This window comes from Camponotus vicinus, unplaced genomic scaffold (genome assembly GCF_025532165.1).
Source record: "Camponotus vicinus isolate PSW18456_S1 unplaced genomic scaffold, iyCamVici1.0 SCAF_14, whole genome shotgun sequence".
In the NCBI taxonomy this organism is placed as follows: Eukaryota; Metazoa; Arthropoda; class Insecta; order Hymenoptera; family Formicidae; genus Camponotus; species Camponotus vicinus.
Genome location: NW_028141950.1, coordinates 2,293,387 through 2,317,667, shown reverse-complemented (window position 1 = coordinate 2,317,667; position 24,281 = coordinate 2,293,387). Strand labels below are relative to the sequence as shown.

The following is a 24,281-nucleotide window of genomic DNA, read 5'->3' as shown; positions in this document are numbered from 1 at the left end:
AAATACGATATACGTATATAAATACCAAAGTATGAAAGTATATGAAAGTATCACAAAGAGAGAGACCGAAAAATCACCATCGCAATCTTCGCATTATCAATTGTCGACGCTGATCGATGAGTCATCAATTATGATCAATTAAATATATCTCGATCCCGTAGCATATTTCGACTAAAAAAATCCGCGCTTCTACGAGTTCACCAAGCGGTGCTAATGTTATTGCCTTACACGAAAAAAAAATATGTATATAGATAACAAGAAAAATGTTATTGCGATTGAAACTCGTGTATTACGCGAATAGCGAAGCCTATGAAACGCATCCGCGAGAGAATAATCGATAAAAAAAAAAGAGAAGAAAATATACACGACAGGCAAAAATGACACGTGCTCTCGATATGAGCATCGTTCCCCTCTTTTCCTCTCGCTTTCCCCAGGAGCAAAATATGCGACGCAAATGTTTGACGAAATGCCGTTTCAACGCGACAAATGGTGTACTTCCCTTGTAAAGTAGGAAAGATCCGTAGCTTGTATGTACGAGAAAAGAGAGAAAGAGAAATTGACTCACATATCTAAAGGAAAAGAAGACTCGCGATTTTTTGATGCCGCAACATTTTTTTATTCCGCGTGATTTAACCTGGAAAGAGCAGACGGAGTCGAATGCCGTTTTAAATCGAACATAATCCAATAAAAATGCTTTCCGTATGTTTAGACGACAGACTTTCTCGCGTATCATTTTCCGATATAATTCTAACGAAGTTTATTCGTCAATTGAACAATAGAGAAGGAAATAACAAGTTACCGATAGTCTGATGGTCGATAAAGATGGTTTTTCATCATAATTCTTCTATCGTATAAACATAAAAAAAGGAAAGAATATTAGTTTTCTCGAAAGCATCCTAAATTAAATTAATCCTAATTTAAATTTGCTATGACCTTCTTATTAATTTTTCTATAAACAGAAAACAAAAGAGGAGAGAAGAAAGCGTTCTTTCCAGTTGTAATGAAAAATTATTCTATAATACTTGTTATTTTATAATAATCTCGTTATACTACTGCTTGGGATAACGTTAAACGCGATAAATTACGAGACGTTCTTCGCTCTTTTCAGGATTGAAACGCGAATGTACATTACGCGTACCTGTATTATTATTTCCGAGTCAACGTAAGCATTTCGATACGCTCAAGATAGATATCCTTTCGATATATTTTTCGTATATAGACTCAAATGTATGTATTTTGCATTGCGATTTCATGCATAAAGCGCGCTGAAGTGTTAAGGAAATTGGAATCCGCGCGATTCGCGCGAGACGCTGTGTTTAATCGAGTAGAAACAAAACGCGTTTCATACGAAGTAGTGCGTTAAGGCCCTTATAATACGTGTCATATTACGAGAATAAGTGTTTACATGCCTGTAAATATGTACATAATTTTCATCGTTATTAAAATTATTCACTATTATAACACTGTCGAGTGTCGTTACTGCTCCAACATCTCTTTTAAATTATTATTATTATATATTATAATTATAAAAATATTCTTCCCTTTTTTTAATATTATAAAAATATTGTTTCTACTCTTTTTTCCCCTCTCTTGTTTCTCGCACAGTTCTCTTATCACACAGCTTTTTTCATTTAATTTAAATATACCGCACATTAATTTAATGAGATAGAGGTTTTCATATATTTATTTTTAAATAACAGAATAGAAAATAAGATTTGTTTGTTTTGCTTGCAATCCCCAAAAATGTTTGCATTTGAAGCGAGATGAATGTATAATATAATTTTAATATTGAAGAAAAAAAGAGAAAATAGACAATCTAAAATACAAGAAAAAGAAAATACAAGCAAAACAAACGTATAAATAAAATAATGACTCACTTTTTTTGATAATTTTCCATCTGCTCGTCCTAACCTTTCATTGAGAGGGAGATTTCCAGGATAAGTTTTTTCGTCGTCTCCACGACTGGCGCAGGATACAATGGATTCCTCGTTCGATTACACAATTTCACACCGATATCACTTTCCGCATTATTTCCTGCACAATAATACGCGTTTCGAATTTATTGACGAAACTATCCGGAAACTATCGGGCATTCTCGATTCGATTCGAATACGCATACGAGAAACACTAACAACACATATAAAACGTCTCCTTCACATTCAGGAATAGCTCGCGAGACGAAATTTAACACATTGCTAACGAAATAATGGACACCGATAACATTTTCGCATTCGACGCAGTCGATTGTTCGATTTTGCGCTGTTATTTTCACTTTTACGCGTCACTTTTCGCGTACACACATATCGACGCATTCTTCGAATCGGTCGGCAAAAGTGTCACTTCGGCGTAGTTCGGCTCGCGTCGAGTGACGTCACATCGTGCGCGTCACGTCTGCCTTGGACGCCATTTCAAGGTGCTCCCTTCGTTTTTATAGACGGCGAATTTTCGAAGAATAACGTCGCGATGAGCTCTCGAGGTTGAATCTAACGATTCCCCGATGGAGAGGGACGAATATTTTCCCGTCCCAAGTCGTCGATCGCTCGATTTTGCACTGATACTTTGATTTTCCGTACTAATTCCCGCACGACACGAATACGCAGTACTCACTCTTCAAATCCGCTCGCGAAACTTCGGCGTCGTTCGGCTCGCGTCGGGTGACGTCACATCACGCATGCGCGTCGCGTTCTGCCTTGACGCCATTTCAAGATGCCTTCTTTGTTTTTATAAACGGCGAATTTTCAAAGAATAACGCCGCGATGAGCTCTCGTCGTCGATGACTCGATTTTGCACTGATATTTTGATTTTCCGTATTAATTCCCACACGACTCAACATACGCAGTCTTCAAATCCGTTCGCGAAACTGGCGTCGTTCGGCTCGCTTCGGGTGACGTCACATCACGCATGCGCGTCGCGTTCTGCCTTGACGCCATTTCAAGGTGCTCTCTTCGTCTTTTATAGACGGCGAATTTTCGAAGAATAACGTCGCGACGAGCTCTCGAGGTTGAATCTAACGATTCCCCGATGTGGAGAGACGAATATTTTTCCATTCCAAGTCGTCGATGGCTCGATTTTGTAACGATATTCTCACTTTCGCGTTATTTCTCGGACAATGATACTCGCGATGTACAGTCTTCGAATCTGTCCGCGAAACTTTGGCGTCGTTCGGCTCGCTTCGGGTGACCTCGGCATCGCGCGATTCGAGGCTCGAGTAGTTAGTTCTAAAGTCACTAGATATGACTAGATATTCGGAGCATTATCATCGTATATACTAACTTATTTCTCTAATATTATAAAAATTATCTTTTCATGCAAATACGAAAACTAGACAAGTTCTAAACATACGACGAAAGTACAAATATCTATGCATGTAAACTGCTATCACTTAATTGTCACATTGTTAGGGTTATGTTATTTTTTTAGAATAAACAATGTATAATTATATACATATATACGACGTCGAATTCTATCAAAATCAATTTACTTTAAATTAATTGAAGATTTTATCTATTCGTTTCTTTGAAGATTAATATTTTCACTTTGTAATTGTATTTATAATTAATTTGCTTTTCTCATAAATAAATCGATTATTATGAAAAATAATTAAAAGAAATGTATATATTATATATTTTATATATTTATTATTTTATATCCTACCTCTCATACTTCATTAGCAATAGCTAATTTGTGATTCTGTTCCCCTGCAAATCTGTTAATTATTGCCGGAAAACCTCAGGAAAAACGAAATTCTAGATCTTCGTAAAAGTCCGTGCATAAATTATCGCAATTTAATCAATATAGTATTTCGAATGACTCTTCTCGTGGTAAAATGTTAATAAGCGACATTGGTCTTTTGTTTTCTAGCAATAAACTTGCCATTCTTTCGGTCATTTCTCGTTACAAATTTCCCATATTCAATGCTAAGTCTAGCTCGTAAATTTGAACCTAAAACATAAAGCATTTTCATTAAGATCATTATCCTATTACATCCTTATATTAGATAATGAAATAAATATATAACTGAAAATTACTCGAGCCATTTTCTACTTGTGTTACCGAGTATTGTCCATGTTCACTTTCTCAATATGTCCGTTAAAGCAAGATGGCCGCTTTCAGGTTTCTCTCTGATTTCAAACGCAATCTAGGGTTATCTCACATGACGAACGCGTTTTTTTAATGTTTTCTAGATAATAAGACAGTATACTATATATTAATTGTTATTTATCATAACGCTTTAGGAAACAAAAAATTTTTAATAACGTAAGTAATTTCAATATAAAACAATCGAGATATATTTTAAGTTTAATTATTTAAGATATTACTGATACAATAACCTAAAAATGTATATTTTCAAAGTGATTTTGCTCTATTTTATTTAAATTGACAATCATATCCTAACTTTTTTTTTTAGAATGAAGATGAGGATTTTAAATTAATATTATTAATTTTTAAATTATCCATTATCTAAAAATTATTATTTCATTAGATGGAGCCTATGACTCTGGGGTCACCAATGAGTAGTCCTATCCAAAGTCCTGGTACTCCAGGAGCTTCTTCGGCATATTTACCAAGTTTCCTTTTGGGTGACACAAACACTGTTAGAATATAATTTCTTATTAAATTTAAAAAATATAATTCCTGCATTTGCTGATGATTGTTTTTTTTAATTTTTAGCCAACAAAGATCAACGTAATGAGTCCTCAAGATAATCCACGCCATTTGAATATCAATTCCAGTCTAATATCGGCAAGTTCTTATGGAACTCCAGACTATCGATCTAATCGTCAAAAGGCGGTATTTGGGAATGCTACAACTCCCAGCACACCACAGATGAGTACAAAGAATCATACTGGAGGACCACCGACGCGTGGATTGTTTGATAGCTTGGAAGTCTCACAGGTGTCATCGCCATATGTGTCGACTACAATTTCATCTGCTATGCCTACACTTGCAAATCAGCCCAGACTTATGATGGATACGATAAACAGTCCACTGCTATTTCCAGACAGTCCGATAAATTTTAATACGAGCGAATCACAGAGTTTGCTGCAATGGGTAACCGTCTTTGGTTTCTTGCCTGCTGATATCAATGCTGTTCTGTCTCATATCTCTAGTAGAGTTCGCATAGTGGATAAACATCCACCTCCGCAACCTCAAAGCAATTGGATACACTTGAAATGTGCATCGGAGCAGGAAGCACAAAGAGCTCTCACATGCAATGGCAGTATCGTTTCCGGCTCGATTATGATTGGTGTCATACCGTGTACAGATGAGGGCGTTGTTCTAGGTTGTTCGGATAAAGAAAATCGTAGTAAACTGAATGGAAGCATAAGATCACTTTCGGTAGGCAGAATCGAACGATCTTCGTTTAATGCATCACCCACTATGAAACGACGAAAGTTAAGATCTCTGGCAGCGGGTTATAACCAGCATTTCAGTCCTCAAACTGCACAAACACCCGAGAATGTTCCACAAAAATCAACTGGTCTAGTTTCCAGAGCAATGGAATATATGTTTGGTTGGTAATTTTTTCTTCCTTTTGGTAATTTGATAAATATACTCTCTTTCTGAATTTTAATACTACGAGGTATATACAAAATTATTCAAAAGAAAGAATTATAAAAGATACCTTAACTTCTACAAAAAAAATTTTAACTCAAGTATATCAAATTGTTGATGATTCATTATCTTTAGAATAAACTTTTTGATAACTTTAAAAATCATTATGATCTCTCTATGATGATGAATATAATATTACTTTTTTAAAAAATACATTACTACAATCTGTATTATATTGCATTTGTGTACATACTTTATAATTATACAAGAGTCAGAGATGTAAATTAATATATGAGATTAAATGTCTTTTTTTGATATCATATTACTATTAGATAATGTTGTTAATTCTATAAAAAATTTGAAAAGATACTCATCAGTTTTTCCATTTTATATTAATGTTAAATTTCAAAAAAATAAATAATAAAATTACAATAATAATTCTTATTTCTTAAAGCAATATGAATAATAATGTAGTAATCATTATTACATCTTATATATTTTATAATTAATACATTAATAATTCTATCCTCTAAATTGTTTTCAAAATTAAAATATAGATATAATTTTATACAAAATATAAACAAAATTTACACAGAAATACATGAACTTTGAATATTTATCTTATTTATAAATAAAACTGAGTTATCTCAGTTTGTCTACTACTAAGAATTATTTTTGTTCAATCGTAGCACTACCTAAATCAGTCATTTTAGCATATTTCACTTTTTTCTTATCCAATTCATCTTGAGCCCACAATATCATCTTTAACAGATTACTCAGCCGAGGGCTAGTTGATTCCCTGTGCTCCATTTTTAATATAGCAGCATTCAACTCGCTTGCAATCTAGGATAAGAAAAATTAAAAATTAATATATAAAATTAATTTAGTAAAATAAAATTTAGTTTACTTTTTGTCTGTGTGTTGGATGTAAAAGATCACTGAAAGGACTCTTATGCGGTTCATCAAAAGCTAACAATGCCAGGGTACGTTCTAGCTCGCATAATATATTATCATCTGATTCTCCAGCTTCGCTGAGTTGATCTTGAGCAAACTGCAATGCTTCCTCGACTCTACCAGTGCGTATCAATTCAATTAGATGCAACTGTTGCAGGTGAAAGTACAGATATCTATCGTTATCCAATAATTCAGGATGCAGTTGGTTCACCAAATTTGTAGCTTCTTGAATACGACCATTTTGTATGGCATCTCGAATACGAATCCTTTCATCCAAAGAACTCAATTCTACCGTTGGACCTACTCCTGATTCCTGTTGGAACTTTTCAGCAGCTTCCTTGAATCCTTCTGTAAGAAAACATTTATTTATCCAAACAAATTATTTACAAAACTAAAATCAAGAAAGATAGAGAGAGACTAAGGTTGCCCACCTGTCACTAGATAATTCATGATTAGGTTATTCATTGACAGTTTTTGCATATAGGCGCTTTCCTCCAGCTTCACCACCCACTCGTCCTTAAGTAAGTTGTCGTCTCCTTTCTCCGGTAAGCTCATTATCGTTTGAAAATTTGGCTCGATAAATCTCAAATTGTATAAAAATATTTATAACATTATTATTCCCTCCAGTACCACAAAATCCTCGAGCTCGCAACAGCTGATTCGAAACGCGAAAACTCAATCAAAACAAAAGAAATTGTCACTTTTCTCAAGCACAGTTTTTGGTAATCCTGTTTTATTTAAAAAAAAGTTGACACAATGAAAAACGTAGACGGAATATTTGTCGGAGTAAAAGTGACTTTACGACGCAAAGATATTCGAAACAATATAACGTCCTTAATAAGAAAATTGGAGCAAAATTGAGACCTTAGAATAAATGAAGAAAGAGTAAACAACGAATCAGATGGCGAATGACCGATCAATCAGGGGTCTGTTCTTTTTAGCTGCACTACTGCACTAATGCAATTAGAGTGAAAAAAAGTGTTTGTCTCTTTCTAACTTATTGCACTAGTGCAACAGTGCAGCTAAAAAGAACAGATCCAGAGTTGAGCGTTCTGGAAATTTCCAACCAAGAATACTCGATCGGGATTGGTCGATTCGTTTGCCAGTGTAGGTTTACATTCTACCTTTTTCTTTTGTTTTAGTCGCAGGGTTCGCCAAGAGAGGACGTTTAATATACGATTAACGAATTTTTCTCTTTCGCGAACACGAATCACGTACGAGTGAGCTTAAGGTAAAAGGATATAAATAAATAATTATTACACGTTAGATGTAAGATAATAGATGACAGACATTCATGTTGAAACAAGGAATAACTATTAATTAATCTTATTAATTGAGTAATCGCACTTTATATATTGCGTGAAAAATTTTGAAAATTAAGAGGTTCATTGTTTAAATTAAATGTACACGTTTTAGTATCTAAGATAAAAAATGAAACAATGATATAGTCAAAAAGAGTCGGTTTCTCTTCTATCTTCTACATGCATGCATACGTTTCTCTTTATCACGCAGTGTCGATTTCGCGCCTAAATTTCCTACCAAAGATTAAAGAAAAACCGAGACGCGATATGTATAAAGGTATACACCTCTTCTGGGAAATATGATACGCAGAGGTTGAAAGTGAAGTATGCACGCAAATTTTGTATTCCGGCAGGAGAGTTCCGATAAAAATTGCATTTGCATCGAAATAACGTCGAAGCGTCCGCGAAGCGCGAACGCTTTTCGTTTTGCCATTTTCATGAATGAAACCGCTCCTGTTTCATATCAACAGGCGTCCTTTACTACGCAGCGGGAACATCGATCCATTCCTTCGGGACCATCCCTCTTCCACGAACTCATTACATTTCACGTTGTACAGGGTCGTATACAGCGAAAACCCGATGTCACATCGGTTATTAAAAGAATAGCTCGATTACGCTTCTAATTCGCAAATGTATCAACTAATTTCACCCTCGGGATTATACCTCTAACTTATAAACGTAAGTGTATAAATATGTATACTATCGTAAATTGTTTTTCTCCCAATGTGACTAAACCCTGTATAAATTTTTATAATATGATTATCCGGAAAATGTATACAATTCTATTATAATGTAGAAAAAAAATTAGTAAATCAAATGATTAATATCAAATCTGTTCCTCTCTCCTGCTTTAATTATTAAAAAATTTTTCAACAGAAAAGATATTTTCTTCCTACAATTTGAGTTATTTGCGAGATTTATCTTGTTCTTGATGTATTATACATCATTCTAATAATTTATTTATTTTTATTTTATTAGGTAAAGTAAGGATATCGCTCGTTATTTTAATTCTCGATTATAGCGTATTTATCGGAACTTTTAGCCACAGTCTATCTTCGGCGCTACGTTCGATCGAGTCCATCAAGTGTCATAAAATAACATACACGTGTTGTTCGACTTATGACACATGCCATCGACATCACAACAAGCGCTCTTTAATCTGCTGGTAGATAATGCGAGTAAATAGATTTCGAAGGGGCACGAGACGCGGGTCGTATGACGTCACTGTACTCTCACCCCATCAAGAGGGGAGAAGAGAACGCGAACGTCCGCCCCTCCATTATCCCTCTCTCTTTGACCGGCCATGCCACGGGGATTCGCCACTCGGCAGGCTCAAAGACTGACGTCAATGGGAGCCCGGCCTACGGGGGGAGGACGCCGATACTCAACCAAGACTTACGCGATTTTACGAAATCCTCGCGATTATACTCAGCTAGCCAGTCTGATCCAACGGAGATGAAAAACTCGCAAAGTCTATGGAAAAGACGTGGGCAAACCGGAAACTTGGCCAATATCACATGCTATCTATTTTCTTTTTTTCCAATTTTATCACTTGCTCTTTAGTCGACTTTGTCGGCCTCGTGCGAGCCAGATGAGACAGAGAGTGATGTAATAAATAAAAAAGAGATAAGAGAGATTTCTGAATAGAAAAATTTTGCTCGCGTTACAACAATTGAAACAAAAAAAGAATATTCCCTTTAAAATTAAAGTGAAAGATTATCCGGAGTATTGTATATTTTTTATAATTTCTCTTTCCAAGATGTTATAATTTGATATACTTAGTATTCTTTTTTGGTATTCTTGCAATAAATTTATGTTTAATCTTTTTTTTCATCGACAACGATTTCTATTTTACCAAGTTGTTTGCGATTTGAATTATAAACGATAACGTATCACGAATAAATCACTGCTATTTCCACCACAAAGAAAAAACAAGTCGACGTGAATGCAAAAGTAACGTAGCTCGTAAATTATTGCGGGCGAATGGTACGATAAGATACTTTAGGCGCATCATTTATACGCGAGAGAGAAAAGAAGAAAGGAAGCTCATTATGCTTTTGGATTAAAGTTGCTACGAGAGTACTATGTACATCGTAAATGAAGAGAGACGTAAAAAAAGTAGAATTCTGTTTCTTTGTAGTCAGCAAATTTAATTACTTTTGAAGAAAAGCGCAGAAAATATTTAGAGAGAGTCTCGTCGCCTTGATAGTTGGCACAAATTTAATTAAATTTCCAAGTAATAACAAATGCACTTCACTATCTAAATTCATTATCTAAAATTTAATTAAAAAGATAGAAAAGTTTTCGCGAGACTTTTATTTCTGGTATTCGGCGCAGCCCCTTTCGTGTCAAGTTCTCAATCTCTATTCTGGCTGGAGTCATTCATTGATTAGAATTGTTCAATTATTCAATTCATCTCGTAATATTTATAGGAATAACATTTTGTGATTTTAGCTATAATTCTTTGAAGAATCTTTTCTAACCATTTGCTGGAAATTTTGTTCAGAGAACTAGGAATGTGAATTTTTTCCACTCGACCCCAGGATAATATTCTCCTGTTTGATTACAGATCGAGAGAGAGAGAGAGAGAGAGGATCGGAGTAAACATGGATCTCTATTTTTCCACGATTGAAACGCTCGGCGCGGACTCCCGTAATTTGCCGGAAGCGCCGGCTGCACTTGTCCATCTCATGTTATGTACTCGCGCAATACCAATTTGCGCAAGCGTGCTGCAGCGGCTTATGATAACGACAGCGACGACGACGCTAACAAAAGTAGGTCAATTACGTTGCGAGGGCGGATGCACCGGGAGAGACGTCGCAGCTTAAGGTGGTGAAGTAGAGAGCGACGACTCGCCTCGCGAAAGTAGGACCAGTCCAATCAAACGACTACTTCCTTGTTATACCAAGATGTCGAGTCCGGGAACGTTTCTTTTCCGATTGACGTCGCACGAGAAATCGACATGATTGCGTACTTTCATATCGGAGATATGGATGAAAATAATCGCCAGTCATTTGTATTCATCGCACCTGTCGTTTACGTCGATGATTCGATCGATGAGCTTGCGAATCCGGCGGCAATTTTAATTTTAGCGAGATGTCCGCGAGGGCGTTTGATCGATTCAATACGCAGCTTTTACACTTGATTTAGTTTTTTGATGCTGCTTTGCACTGTCGTTTGATAAATACTGTTAGATATAAAAGTTCTTTCGCTTTAGAAATCGTTTTATTTATAATTTTGTAATGTCATATAAAATCAAAAAAATTGAAGAATCGAAATGTATATACGGAAAGTATGTCACATAAAATTATAAATAGAATACTGTTTTGAATTCTGTGTCGCGAATTTATAAATAATCCAAAATGAATTATTTTAAGCGGACGAATTTAGTTATCGAAATCAAAATGATATATAAAATAGCGCGAATATAACGTGTATTATTAAAATAAATATTATCTCAACGTAAACGCTATTCATACAACATGCGCAAAAATAATCTACATTTATAGCCTTCATGTCATTTTTCGTTTCGCCCGTCAAGAGTCCCTTCACAGCTACGCGAGTGCTCATCCGTTGATGTTATCAGACGTGATATTACTTTAAGTGCAGCGACGTCACTCCCAAGAGTTTTGGATGTATTCCAAGAGTCGCTCTTATTTAGAGATATTTCTTCTACTAAACAGAGATTTCTATAGTCACGTATTGACTCTTTATAAGAATCATATACAATTTCTTAATCACAGTTTCAAAATCGCTCAGAAAAAATATATTTGCATATAGCAAATCCAAGGTAAAAATAAAAGTTTTCACTCTTCTTTTCAAAATGAAGAAAAAATTACATTTTACTATATATATTCTATCTTTTCTCATTATATCTTGAGTTTAAAAACAAAATATAAAACAAAAATTCGTAATAATATATTATCGAAAAAATATTTATCATTCTTATTATTTTCGTGTTCATAACTGTTGTTAAGCACATGAAATTCTAATACCTGATGTAGGCATGTCGATCTGCGAAAAGAAAATATGCCCCCCGTCGCCATTCTCGGCTAGGGAGGTGGAAGGAAAGGGAAATCACGCGTGGGCGCGTAACGTTCTCGCGTAGGCGTGCGGCCTGTTGTGGGAGCTGAAGCTAGGTGATTGGGGATGAATACGGAACGAAGGGATGAAGGCCAGAGAATCTCTCTTCTCTCTTACGGCGTAATGTATGGCACTAGGCTGTGCTCACTTCGCCGCGAGATCGTCGTTGGAGATTTTTACTTCAAATCTGAACATCTTATATCTCACAAGACATAATCCATTTTGACGTTATGTATAATAATTTACGTAAATCTTGAGATACATGTATTCATATAAATCTTGAATAAGTATCTTCGGATGAAGAGATTGAGAAGGAAAAATAACATACCTTTTAAACTTGTTTATATATTTATATATTGTATATATATTTATTTATATTTATTTATATAGTATATATATTATATTATATTTATATTGTGTGTGTGTGTATATATATATATATTTTTTTTTTTTGTATAATTTCACAATTTTTTCACGAGTAGATAGAAATTTGTTAACATATTAAAATAATATATTACATACACACCACATATTAAGATATATGTAGACTATAATAGTGATAAAAGGAATAAGGATTCGATAGATTTATACTTTCGTTATCGCATTTTTTAAGTTGGAAAAAATTCTAAAATGTAGAAATATTGCTTCAAATTTTTTTTTTTGCGTCTACTTTTATTCTATTTTTTTCCTAAATTTGTATTCGTTTCACTATTACTTGTGTTTTATTAATTTTTTTATTACTATATTTTCCCTTTTTAATCGCAATGTTAGTATTTTTTTCTCTTTTTCCTAAATTTATCCAAACATAATGCGATATAAAAGTAAATGTTTGATAAATGAAGATAGATTGAGAAGATAGATAATATCCCAGCTGAAAATATATATGTCTCTACTCTTCCTCTAAGTACATGTATTATTATCATAGACCATAGAATCGTGACTTATACGTCACTATTTCAAATGCCAAAGAAAACTACCCCTATGACGTTTGCGTAACAGTCACATTAAAATTAAAAACGAGTAGATAACGTCATCATAGCCGATATGTGACGCAGTGGGTTGCTATGTCCGCGATATGTGGTGTGCTCCAACTTTCTATTAATTCCTCCAAGAATCTCCGGGCTTCTACACTACGTTTCATACACAATAATAGAACGCTTTTCTTTTAACAATTTTCTTTTATTTAACGTTATTAACAGCACAAATACAAGAGATTATTTTTATGAGAAAATTCACCTTTATAAATTTATAGAAAAAAAATTATATAAATAGAAAAGAAGTTATAGAAAAATATTTTAATATAATACACATAAACGCATATTTTTGTGCGATTTCTTTTCAATTTTGCGCCAAGATGAAAGCTCCGTTCTTTCAAGAAGAGAAACCGTGTTTGTTAAGTGGCCGTGTTGAATTTCATTCAAGGGCTGGCAAGGAAGCGTAAATGGACCTATGCCCTTTCATCAAAGAAAAATACCACTCAGGTTACAGAAATATCAAATTATAGCAGAGCGATTTATTACTTTATAAAAAAAACGGGCATTCTTTGCGCACAGAATTCATCAATATCACAAACGCTGTAACAATATCTTGATATGAAAAGATATTAATTAATCTTTGAATCTTTTCAAGATTTAAAGCCATTATATTCTCGATATATGTGATTGATGCAGATTTCATCTTCATGCTACAGTTACTAAACCGATGACAGCAACCGTAAACTTCACACCTTGGATAACATCGGCTGACAGGCTTTCGACGGCAAAATAACAACATAATCCCCACGCAAACGATCCTTAGAACGCCACGTAGGGAACCGGGATCCGTCGAGAAGACGCAGTTGGGTCATCGCGTGGGCAGACGTCTCTCTTATATCACGATAGGATCGTGTGTGTACACTCACACGGAGATGTACACGTACACATATATCTGGATGTCGTGTGCGAGGAAACGCAGCGCGCGCACAGCCAACAGCGTCGTCGTAGGGTGCTCACCACCGCGAGTCGAGAGATGGGGAATGCTCGTTCACCAAGGTGGGGGTTGGTTGATCGACCGTACCGTACCCGCTTTTCTACTCGTCCTGCCGAGCCCCGACATTCATTCCACCCCGAGCCGGCGAATCCGTTAGGACGTACCCGTTCTCCAGCTGGTGCCAACCGAAGGATCAGCGAAAAAGAAGACGAGCATAGGGTAAATTAGCGATCGTCACATCTCGCAAGGTAAATGAGATTATCCTGTCATTGTTTCGTGTGTTTCTCTTTTTTATTCTCAATTTCAACCGATCCATTTCCAATCCAAAAATTATCCGGAAATAAAACCGAATCCTGAATTCAAACGACTCGCGATATACATACGTAATTATAAACGCGTTCTATATCGTCCGCTTTTGCGCTGCTTTTAGCGTATTCATACAGGTAGTTGCGCAACTATAAATTAAAATTTTTATTTTATTAAATACTATTAAATATTTGAATAATACTCATATATCTTTATGTTCTGATAGATTTAAAAGAACCCGCTGATTCTCGGAATTAAATGTAATTTTATTCTTCTGTCTATATCTCTTTGAAATAATGGTGCTTTTCATCCATTATCGTTATAATGAAGACTAATTAACAATTAATAAGGCGATTAAAGTGGAGAAAAGAAAACATTTATCGCACGCAGACTTGTCAATGAAATTCTCATTCAATGAAATACATTTTTAATTAAGCGACTCGCCCCTAGCCGTGTAAGCTCATATACGCTCGTATACTGATAAATGACTATAGTATTTGTAGACGCAACAAGTGTACGATTTCTAGGTCTACTATATCCGGTTTGACGTTACTGCACAGGTCGCTTTAATTATCAAACTTTACCGTTTATTTCGGACAAATGTCAATATCGGGAGCGTAATTCCCAAGCGTTTAATTCGTTGATTGTTTAATGCGACACTTCAACATAATGAAATTATCGTGAAAGCGATTAATTCTCGCGGTAATTTTTTTGAATGTTTCATAATGTTATTTCAATTTAAACATTAAAAATCGCGTGGCACGCGCTCAAAGAGAAGAATATTTTAATATTTTTTTAATATTTAATGAGTGCAATTTTAATATGTATGTTTTATTAGCACGTATGTTTCATAACATGAATATACATGAAACATAAATGAAATGACATTTACATTACGAAAGTTTATTGCAAAATCTCTAAAATGTCAGAGGTGTAACATGTATTTTTTTTAGCTTTATATATTTTTTATAACTGCAAATCCGATTAAATTTTCTGTATTTTGTATTGCGTAACCTGAGCCATTTGCTACATGAAACTGCGCGAGATACAATAAGCGAACTTGTCGCACAGAGTACTGTAAATACGCAGTCGCGTAAATATATATGTATATATCGTTTCTGTACGCAATTTTGAACTTTGACATTTCGTTATTGCGCTCGCTAGCTCTTTACCAGCCATTTCCAGCATCACTGTTAGAGTTCACGTAATTACGCGTGTTAACTTACTAAGTCTCCGTAATTCATTAATGAGAGGCCAATTGAGAGCAATTAAAACGTAATTCGATCGTGCAACAAGCGGAAATGTTGCAATATGAAATTTCTATGATATCTAATGACTCTAATAAAGTTACATATCGATGCATGACAAACTCGAGCTCTTCAATTGCGAATAATTCAATAAAGTTTCAAAGATATCGATTAAAGATTATTGCGTTTCCAAGGTCATTATTTTAGGATACTTATTAATTTCTAGTGGAAAATTCCTTTACGTACGTAGAACTGCATTGACACACGATAAAACCAAGTTCGATAAAAAGCATTTGATCAAGTTACACACATGTGACGTAGCAGCTGCAAACTCTTGCGCTTGTACGTCATGCGGTAGTACGTCATAGTCGAAGAAACTAAACCGCGTCGATTATGAAGTCGTCAGATGAAACGATGGCGTCATACTTGAAAAAATTGTATCGTTTTATTGATTACAGAATATCGCTTCTCCTGTATAATATAATATTTTTATATAACCGCAAACATAAGCAAGCCCTTATCGAGCGCCCTTATTGTCCTCGCTCAATCTTTTACACACGTGGAAATAGACTCTCGGCATTCCGCATCACATGATATTTGATTTTCATTTATACAATGATCCCGTTCTAGAGTATATCTTCAATATTTTTATATACAAAAAGAGAAAAAAAAAAGAGAGTATCGCGAGTATTTTTATCTTTAAAATAATCACGCGAACGCATCGGCATTAATAAAAATTCCGCAACTCTGTCGCAGATGACGTACAACTGGGCGTGGTTGCTGCTACTGTTCTCGCTAGTCTCGATAGGTATATGCTTGCCCACGAGCTTGATCGAGGACGTGAAGAAAGCGGATCAAGCCATGAAACCAAAATGTAAGATCCGAAGAAATTAATCCTCACATTTCTCATTGAAAATGTACTAGAAATCGTTCTCTCGATTTCAATCTTTCACTTTTCATTAGTTTCCGTTTCTCCTTAATAATGCGCTATGTCACTTTAGCGAAACGAACACAGGAGATGCTAATGTTTGGCAATCAGCAGAATCGACAAGTTAACGCTGCTGCCAGTGACTCTTTCACGTCGAGTGCAGAAAAACGTGGGTGCATTACTATAAATAAAAGACTGCCACAATCCGAGATATGATTGTATGACTATTCTGAAAGACATTTTTATGCGCTTAGGAACTCTTGCTTCTTCGGGACTGGGAGGCTTAAAAGCGGCTCTCGCCGAGGATGATAAACCATCTCAGCCCAATTCGCCTAGCAACTCCATGTACGAGCAGACGTATTCGCCATACGAAAAGAATTACGAGTAAGTTTCTGATTCTTGTGTAGAAAATTCAAATTGAAATATATCGAATCAAGTCACGATTTAATCGATAAACGAAATCAATTTTTTTTACATTTTAATAATTTATAAATAACTTGTATTACATTAATTTCTCTCTCTCTCTTTAAATTTTTAATCGACCAACAATTCATCAACGTAACGAGTGTAATACTTGTATTCCAGCTACGATAAAGTCCTTTTGAATGAGGTCGAGGAGAATGGACCGCGCGTATGGGATGTGCCACCATATTCTCGATACTACACGGGTGAGGATCGGCGCAAGAGATCAGAAAAGTCCACCGCACAGCCGAGCATTACGACGTTGCAGCCTCCGACCAGCCAGACGTACAACTATAAAACGAGACTACCTCTCGTACCTACCCAGCAACCGGTGCAGGCTCAAGTTAAGAGAAGGTAAGTGGCCGCGTCCTACTTCTCCTAATTCCGAAATCGATAACCGACGTGATCGATAGCTCCGGGGCAACCGCTATTAGAGTGCGGTAGGTAACGAAATCTTCTTGAAAGAGATATAGAAGACGAGTCTTATAACTGTTTCACTTATTGCCATTTTTATTTGACGAAGTAAGAAATTATTCGTTTGGTGAATGATTTGCGCAAATCAATTAATACTCGTATTAAAACAACTACATTAGATCATCGAGAATTATGATGAAATGTTGGAAATCGAGGACACGAAATAAATTTTATGAAATAAAAAATATGCAATTTCTTTATTTTTTAATATTCTAAATCGCAATAAACGACGCTTGGGCGTCTTTAATATCGTGGAGTTGAGCATGCAGTTGAATTCGGAACAAGAGGGACTCTTCACGTAAAGAATGGATCGACTCGGCGGCAGCAACGGCGGTGGTTATGCGCGCCCTTTCCACCCTTTCCGCCCACCAAGCATCCCTCTTTTCCTCCGGCATTTCTTCTGAATGGGGGATGAGAGGGCTCATGAGGGCGTTGCCCCCTGGCGTAGGGACGGCGGCGGTCGACTTGACAACCGAAGTCATATCGAACCACTTGCAGAGAGAGGCTGTCGTCATCGGAGAACGTATCAGTAGCGTACGATTGGTGCCCTTCGAAATGATGATCAAATGAAATCCTCTTGCGCATTTTGCGCTTACATATGATCTCGGCGAACCGATCGATACAATCGATTGGTATTCGTTTCTTGAAGAACAAAAACTATCCTCGATACGATTAGAAGATACGAATTAATTGATGTGATCTTAATTATTCTTGATATGCTACTTGAAACGATTTAACGACGAATTTGATTGAATTATCGTGCGTGGTCGCGAGATAAAAATACGCCTTCTCGGAAAGTGCAGCGCGGATTTATCGAGAGGTGAATCTAATTTCAGAAAATCGCGTGAACACGAACGCTCGATATCAAAGTTGTAAAAGGGTGGGCGCGCGCGTTTCGCACGGAATTGCCTTAGGCCGGCGTGTTTAAAATTAAACACACACACGAGACTTTCATCGAGCGCGGACATTATTATCGCTGTAAAGTTAGCCGTCGCCATTGTTATTTTTACACGAAAAATGTACAAGAATGCACACGGCCTGACCGTCACAAATGTCACAGGTCGCCTCGTCGGGAACGATTAATTTTTCCTCGATGAAATTCTTATAACGCGATAACCGCGCGCATACCGTTTCCATTATGCTCTATTATATAACGCGTTATCCTTAGACCAGCAATGTTATAATAATAAAAGTACTCGAGCTAAGAGCACTTTGAATATATTTTCATAAGAAAACATGTTGCTGCAAAGCGTTAAAAACCGTGATAAATTTGATGTTGTTATCTTTCTGAAGTAACTCTCATTTACAATTAATAATCGTGTTATGATTTATTCCGAATATATTACCAGATTAAATCTTTCCTATTAAGATTTTCCAAAGAAAAATTTGAGCGCAAAAAAATCGCAATATTCAATTAATTTGTGAAATGCTCTTCACAGTTTTCAATATTTTGGCTAAACAGAGTGGTCGAAAAGTTGTAACTAGAATGAAAAAATCGGACATTTCGGGTTAAAACAAAAAAGATCTATTGTTCCCGTGAATTAACTACCCATGTCGCATTCTCGGCTTTTTGGACCGTATTCTTGTAAAGGGAGATAATTCTATATAGCGTGCAATAAAATACAAAAACGGATAAAGATTTAGGCGATATACATATACGCGCATACGGAGGTAAACGCATACACACACACAATCACACACACGAAGGAGAATTTGGTGCAGTGCACGAATCGCTCGATATGCGTGACGCAGGTGATGGTAGTGGTGGTTGGTGGTTGGTGGTGGTGGTGGTGGAGTGTCTGCGGGAGTGGACCCACGAAAAGCTGAATGGAGCCGGGAAGGCGAAAGTAGGTCAGAGCTTGATTGTTTGGCGTATCTCCAACCAATCAGCTGACGAGCGAGCTCCACGAGTTTATCGACAATACTTCCGGCTACGTACACAATGGCTTTCCGCTGATTTTTTTTCAGTGATATAATTCGCTGAATTAATAATTCGCCGATATATTGAATAATAGCCTCGCGCGCGCATCCTTGTTCGAGAATTGACATGAAAGTATTTCCTCGAGAGCGCAAATCATCTCGATAGAGAGAATAACAATGTAATAAAAAATAAATTAATAGATTATAAAAATTATAAACGTACATAGTACATACTCTAATAATTATAAATATTAAGAAGATAGAAAGCCTCGTCTTCGTTTAACATAAGAGAGAAGACTTTCATTCTATTTCCTTTATATTTTTATTAATTTTATACTGATTGATACACATTTTTCTCGCGAAATATAAGACTAACTATTATATAATTTTTTATTATTTGTGATAAAAATTCCAAGATACAAAGCCACATATATATGAACGTACGCGCAGAGATTGTACATTGCAGTAGTAAAACCAAGCGTGTAATCAGCCGAGTCTTGACGGCGCTAAGAATACGAATTCTTACTACGTGTTGATAAACACCGAAGCGATGAATGAAAATATTCTACGAGCTTTTGGCCCATGGCCAACCAATCAGCTGATAGCATTAGACCCTGCCAGGCGTCGTATCGATTATTCTATCCCGCTGCAGATGTGATATAACTATCAGGAGGCGACAATTGTTGCCACTCGTGTTTCGCGCGATCAAGGCGTGTATTGTCCGCATATTCGCTATTGTGTCGGGCACAAGAGGTTTGAATGCATCTATCGCGTTTACAAAGAATAGTTCGCGACGGCGAGATAAAACGGCGTTCGTGTCGGAGAACAATATTGCGCCCGATATAGGGACAAGTTGTCGGCGATCGTCGTCGGTCGTTTTGCGTCACGGATAAGCATCGATCAATCTTGAAATATAGACGTTGCGCGGACAAAGCGAGAATAATGAATCCACGAAGCGATTCCGAAACGAGATTGCTCGAGGTATTGATGTGAGCGTACACAATTGCGGAAAAAGAACGACAGTTTTTGTAATCGTTCTCCATTAAATCGTCGTTCCTCTTTGACATGTTTAATACAATTGCAATGTACAACATCTGCAATTAAGAGCTGTTAAGATTTTAAACGTTTAACTATCAAGTTACATATTTATGATATCAGAGAATTATTTTTAGATTCCTAATTTCAAATTCTTGCAAATCATATTTGCTGGGATATTATGCTAGCAACAGAAACATCTTATTTAAATTTTCAGCGTTCCGTTCTACCAGGAACCGCGATTCAAACGAGAATTACCCTTGGACATTGATCCTGACGATGTATTGACCCTTCTATCACTGTGGGAAAATGAACGACGTAACGGGTAAGAAGATGAATACGCATTCTTTTTTAACATTACTTTCTATAAATACATACGCGTTTTATATCGATCCCATTTTTATCCCATAAACAGAAACTGGCGCAACTATGCTAAAGAGGAATATGAGAATATGATAGATGACAATGGTTTTCTTGACGAGGAAGGCACTAGAAATGGTTTGTTTTGACAACTTTTTTATTTCATATGATTTTAAAACACTAACGTATATATTCAAATAAAAAGAATGATGTAATAACTTCCTTACTAAACATGTTTCCTATTTTTATCAAGATTTTCTTTTAGCTCTTCCATGGCTAGACGCGCCGGTATATCCCTCTCGACACTACGACACGTTATCGCCCTCCGACATCGGAATAGTCCGAACCCATCCACCCAACTATTACGATCAGTTGGATCAACAGTACGAAGGTACCGCTCAATACGGAGGTCCTCAATATGGTAATTCGCAGTACGATTTCGTTTACCCTCAGCGTGCCTACTATCCTCATGAGAAGAGATTCATAGTATCTAAAAAGCGAACGCAGGTGAGTTAGACTTGATAGTTTTGGTTTTTAAAAGATTATTGATTATAATGGAAAATTTACGCAATTGAAAGATGAAAGTTATATATGCAAAACGTATATATAATGTTCCTTTTTTTCAGAACTACGATCCGTACTCTACGGCTCAATTGCAATTAAGCTCCCAGCGTAGTTATCAATATCCCCATCGCATTGTCTATTAAATAATCTGCGATGTGGAGTTGTCTAGAGGCACTGCGTGCGAGTCCTCAGACAAAAATTCTATCGAAAAAGGAAAAATCAACAATTGATGTTTCCGGAGAGGGCTGATACTCTTTGGACGAACGGCCCTCGCTGTCTCTTCTCCTCAACTATTCTCCCTTTTTTTCACAGGGAGGAAAAAGAAACAGATGCAATGGCGGATTTATTCGTTTTAAGAAAAATGGTGCTCAGAGAAACAGAAAGAGAGAGAGAAAGAGAGAGAGAGAGAGAGGCTTCTCGAGTCGCAAGAGCCGCGTTGAAGAACTGAGAGATGATTCATAAAGAACAAATTTTTCCTTTTTGAACTCTTTTATCGAAATATCTCGAAATAAATGCAAAATATAACAATTAATATCTAAAGTACTTCTCTACTCGCGATGGAAATTTTACGGCGACAAAATTTATTTAGTACAAATTCTAGGAGACAATATGCAAAACATATCAGAGTCGTCCGTGACTCAATCCGAAATATCTTGTGTTATATAAACGTTATAACGCAAATTCGAGAATTCAATTAACTTTATTCAACTCTTGCAATTAGTTTGATCGCAATGATGATTAAAAAATTATTAAAAAATGATTTAAAAAGCTTTAGCGCGCTCTTGTCGCTCTTAACTCGCTTAATGGTAATGTTACGATTTTAAGCTCCTTTTGCGTGTAATACGAGCAATGCGCTCGTAATGACGCTACGACTGATCATTAAACAATCGTAGTATCGAATCAAATTACCCTCAGGCTTGGTTTCGACGACTTTGTGACTGATAAAAAAAAAATATATATATATATATATATATATATACATATATATGTGTATATGAAGCGATATAGTTTCGCGCGTGCGCGTTCATGAATTAGCATGAGATTAGATGTAGGTCTATTCGTCTATTAGGAAAACTGAATGAATAAGATGAGAGAAATCGGAGAAATGAAGAAAACGAAGGCGAGAAATGTTCAGTGTATATGTATAAAAGGAGGAAGAAAAAATCGAAAAAAGTTCATACTGCGCGAGATAAATTTTACTTCAGTACTACATATATATATATCTACGACGGAAATGTAAGAAACGCGTTATAGTTAAAATTTCTCCATAAATTCTTGATGGCTGCGCCAAATGCAGAGTGTCAAAAATTATTGTATTATATTTGCATTGTTAACTGAGAAGAAGTGCAAACTAATCTAACCGCGAACCGTCGTCATTTTGTCATATTCTTCATTAATATTCGTATTTCTGGAAAGCAGGGAAAGCGTTTGAATTTTGTGAGCGTAATATATCGAAGGAGTTCTCGTAAGATTTTCTTCGAACCAAACACGGCCTTCCATATTCAACACTCCGAGGAGACTGAACATCTCTATATAATTAACATAGTTAAATCCGTTACACACACGTCTTTACAAACGATATATACAGTATACTTACTTTTATTCCTCGTCGATTTTTAATTAATTGCGGAGTTTCCCATATTTTCCATTTATGATTTTTTTTCGAATTATGTGGAATCGACTTGTTTTCGATAAAAGTTTGATTTTTTCATTCGCAACTTTTTAATATTAGATATATGTGTGGCTAATTAAAATATTATGCTATTTCTCTCTGCTAATTACAATGCTCCGAAGTAAAAGATAGACTGGAAATATACTCTTGTAAGACTGGAGAGCACATTATAAGGATAATAGAATATTCGATTACGACGAGAAATCATTCATAATTTCCTTCTGTACATTTTATCGTTCAGCATAACTAGATTTTTAGATTAAGGAGTTTCGTCAGAAATATTCAGGATTCGTTATGTGCAATTAATGTTACACGGACACAGGAGCGGTAAATTATATATTATATAAATAAAAAAGAATCAGCCAATTATATATTATAGCTTTACTCTTCTCGACAAATAATCTCGCACAATCGATGTTTAAAGCAAGTTGGCCGAAAGTGTGTATTTTTGTTACGTATCACAGAAAAGGCAGCAGAGCATGCCGCATAATTTATTCTCCACACGCGTAATTTCCCAATTTACACGTTCTGCGTCTCTTCCCGTTATTAATAGAGTGCACGCCGATATTATATTGTTATTATTAAGGTTTAACGAAAGTGATCTTTTTTTTCAAATAAAGAGATAAGCTTCAATTATTTTTTAATCACGGAGATTTAGCGATAATTAATTTCATCTATGAAAAATTGTGAAAACTCAAAATAATATACACTGTCCAATAAAATGTCTAAAATAAAGATATCGTTTACACATCTTCTTTTTCGAAAAATATAAAGTATTTCTAGCACACACACACATGCTTTTTATATGTGGTATAATTATTGTACGAGATTCTTTTTTTTTTATAAGATAAACGATTTTTCAAACTTTTTATAACAAGAAAATATATTTTTAAATTTCCCGTTTAATTTTAATCTTGTAAAATATTTGAAACTTGCGCTGAAGTACGTAAAAGACCACGTGACGCTACAGCTGTTTCTTTACGCCTGCAGCTGTTCTTGCTTGCACTTTCTACGCTTAAAGTGAATGTACACATATATATTAAAGTTTCAAAGAATATAAAAAGAAAAATTAATTAAGTAGAGAGATACTGTAATTATATAAAACCAACAGATTTTTTGTATAAAAATATGTATATTCGCACCTTTGAATATCACTATATATCTTCCCTTTGCTGATAGGTTATATCAAACTACTTGAATTATTCTCTATCTCGAGCTGTCAAAATCAATATTTAACGTGGAGAAAGAATCAATCGTATAATTAGTGCATAATTACGTTTGCACGTCCGATAACGTTTGTGTAATATCCCATATAGGTTATAGATCAGTTTAGAATAGGTTATGTTGAATATAAGAACGTTTTGCAATTTGGTTTTTCGCCAGAGTGAAAATTGATAGATATATTAAAGCATGTTAAAAATTGCGATGTAAATTTAAGAGTTGTGCAAAAC

General features: G+C 35.6%; 4 protein-coding genes across 7 annotated transcripts in view; 2 read left to right on the top strand and 2 right to left on the bottom strand.

The window, feature by feature from the left end:
- LOC145965529 (uncharacterized) overlaps positions 1–4,171 on the bottom strand; it is a 43,276-nt gene extending 39,105 nt beyond the window's left edge. For 3 of the 4 annotated variants that reach the window (XR_014436751.1, XR_014436750.1, XR_014436753.1), the window contains exons 1-3: positions 4,029–4,171; positions 3,655–3,942; positions 1,878–3,227 (exon numbers count right to left, since the gene is read on the bottom strand). The gene's annotated coding sequence lies outside the window, so the exon portion shown is untranslated. The remainder of the gene's footprint in view (positions 1–1,877; positions 3,228–3,654; positions 3,943–4,028) is intronic. The other variant, XR_014436752.1, reaches the window with a different exon arrangement.
- On the top strand, positions 4,082–5,884 carry LOC145965525 (nucleoporin Nup35-like). Its single transcript, XM_083089167.1, has 3 exons — positions 4,082–4,257; positions 4,484–4,594; positions 4,672–5,884. The coding sequence occupies exons 2-3, from the start codon at positions 4,484–4,486 to the stop codon at positions 5,521–5,523; spliced, it is 963 nt and encodes a 320-aa protein (XP_082945293.1). The 5' UTR covers positions 4,082–4,257; the 3' UTR covers positions 5,524–5,884.
- A 149-nt stretch (positions 5,885–6,033) lies between these two features.
- Hou (GID complex subunit 8 homolog protein Houki) lies at positions 6,034–7,436 on the bottom strand. Its single transcript, XM_083089174.1, has 3 exons — positions 6,942–7,436; positions 6,464–6,858; positions 6,034–6,399 (listed from the first exon to the last, which is right to left on the bottom strand). Exons 1-3 carry the CDS (start codon positions 7,063–7,065, stop codon positions 6,226–6,228), a joined length of 693 nt encoding a protein of 230 aa, XP_082945300.1. The 5' UTR covers positions 7,066–7,436; the 3' UTR covers positions 6,034–6,225.
- A 204-nt stretch (positions 7,437–7,640) lies between these two features.
- LOC145965523 (prohormone-2) lies at positions 7,641–23,671 on the top strand. The gene is given in 13 exon segments (XM_083089165.1): positions 7,641–7,741; positions 8,282–8,489; positions 10,381–10,585; positions 13,585–13,953; positions 13,955–14,110; positions 16,172–16,289; positions 16,417–16,512; positions 16,598–16,727; positions 16,929–17,159; positions 20,452–20,559; positions 20,650–20,732; positions 20,860–21,101; positions 21,221–23,671. Coding segments are annotated over 10 exon segments (1,398 nt in total). The 5' UTR covers positions 7,641–7,741; positions 8,282–8,489; positions 10,381–10,585; positions 13,585–13,800; the 3' UTR covers positions 21,302–23,671.
- Positions 23,672–24,281: the final 610 nt, after the last annotated feature.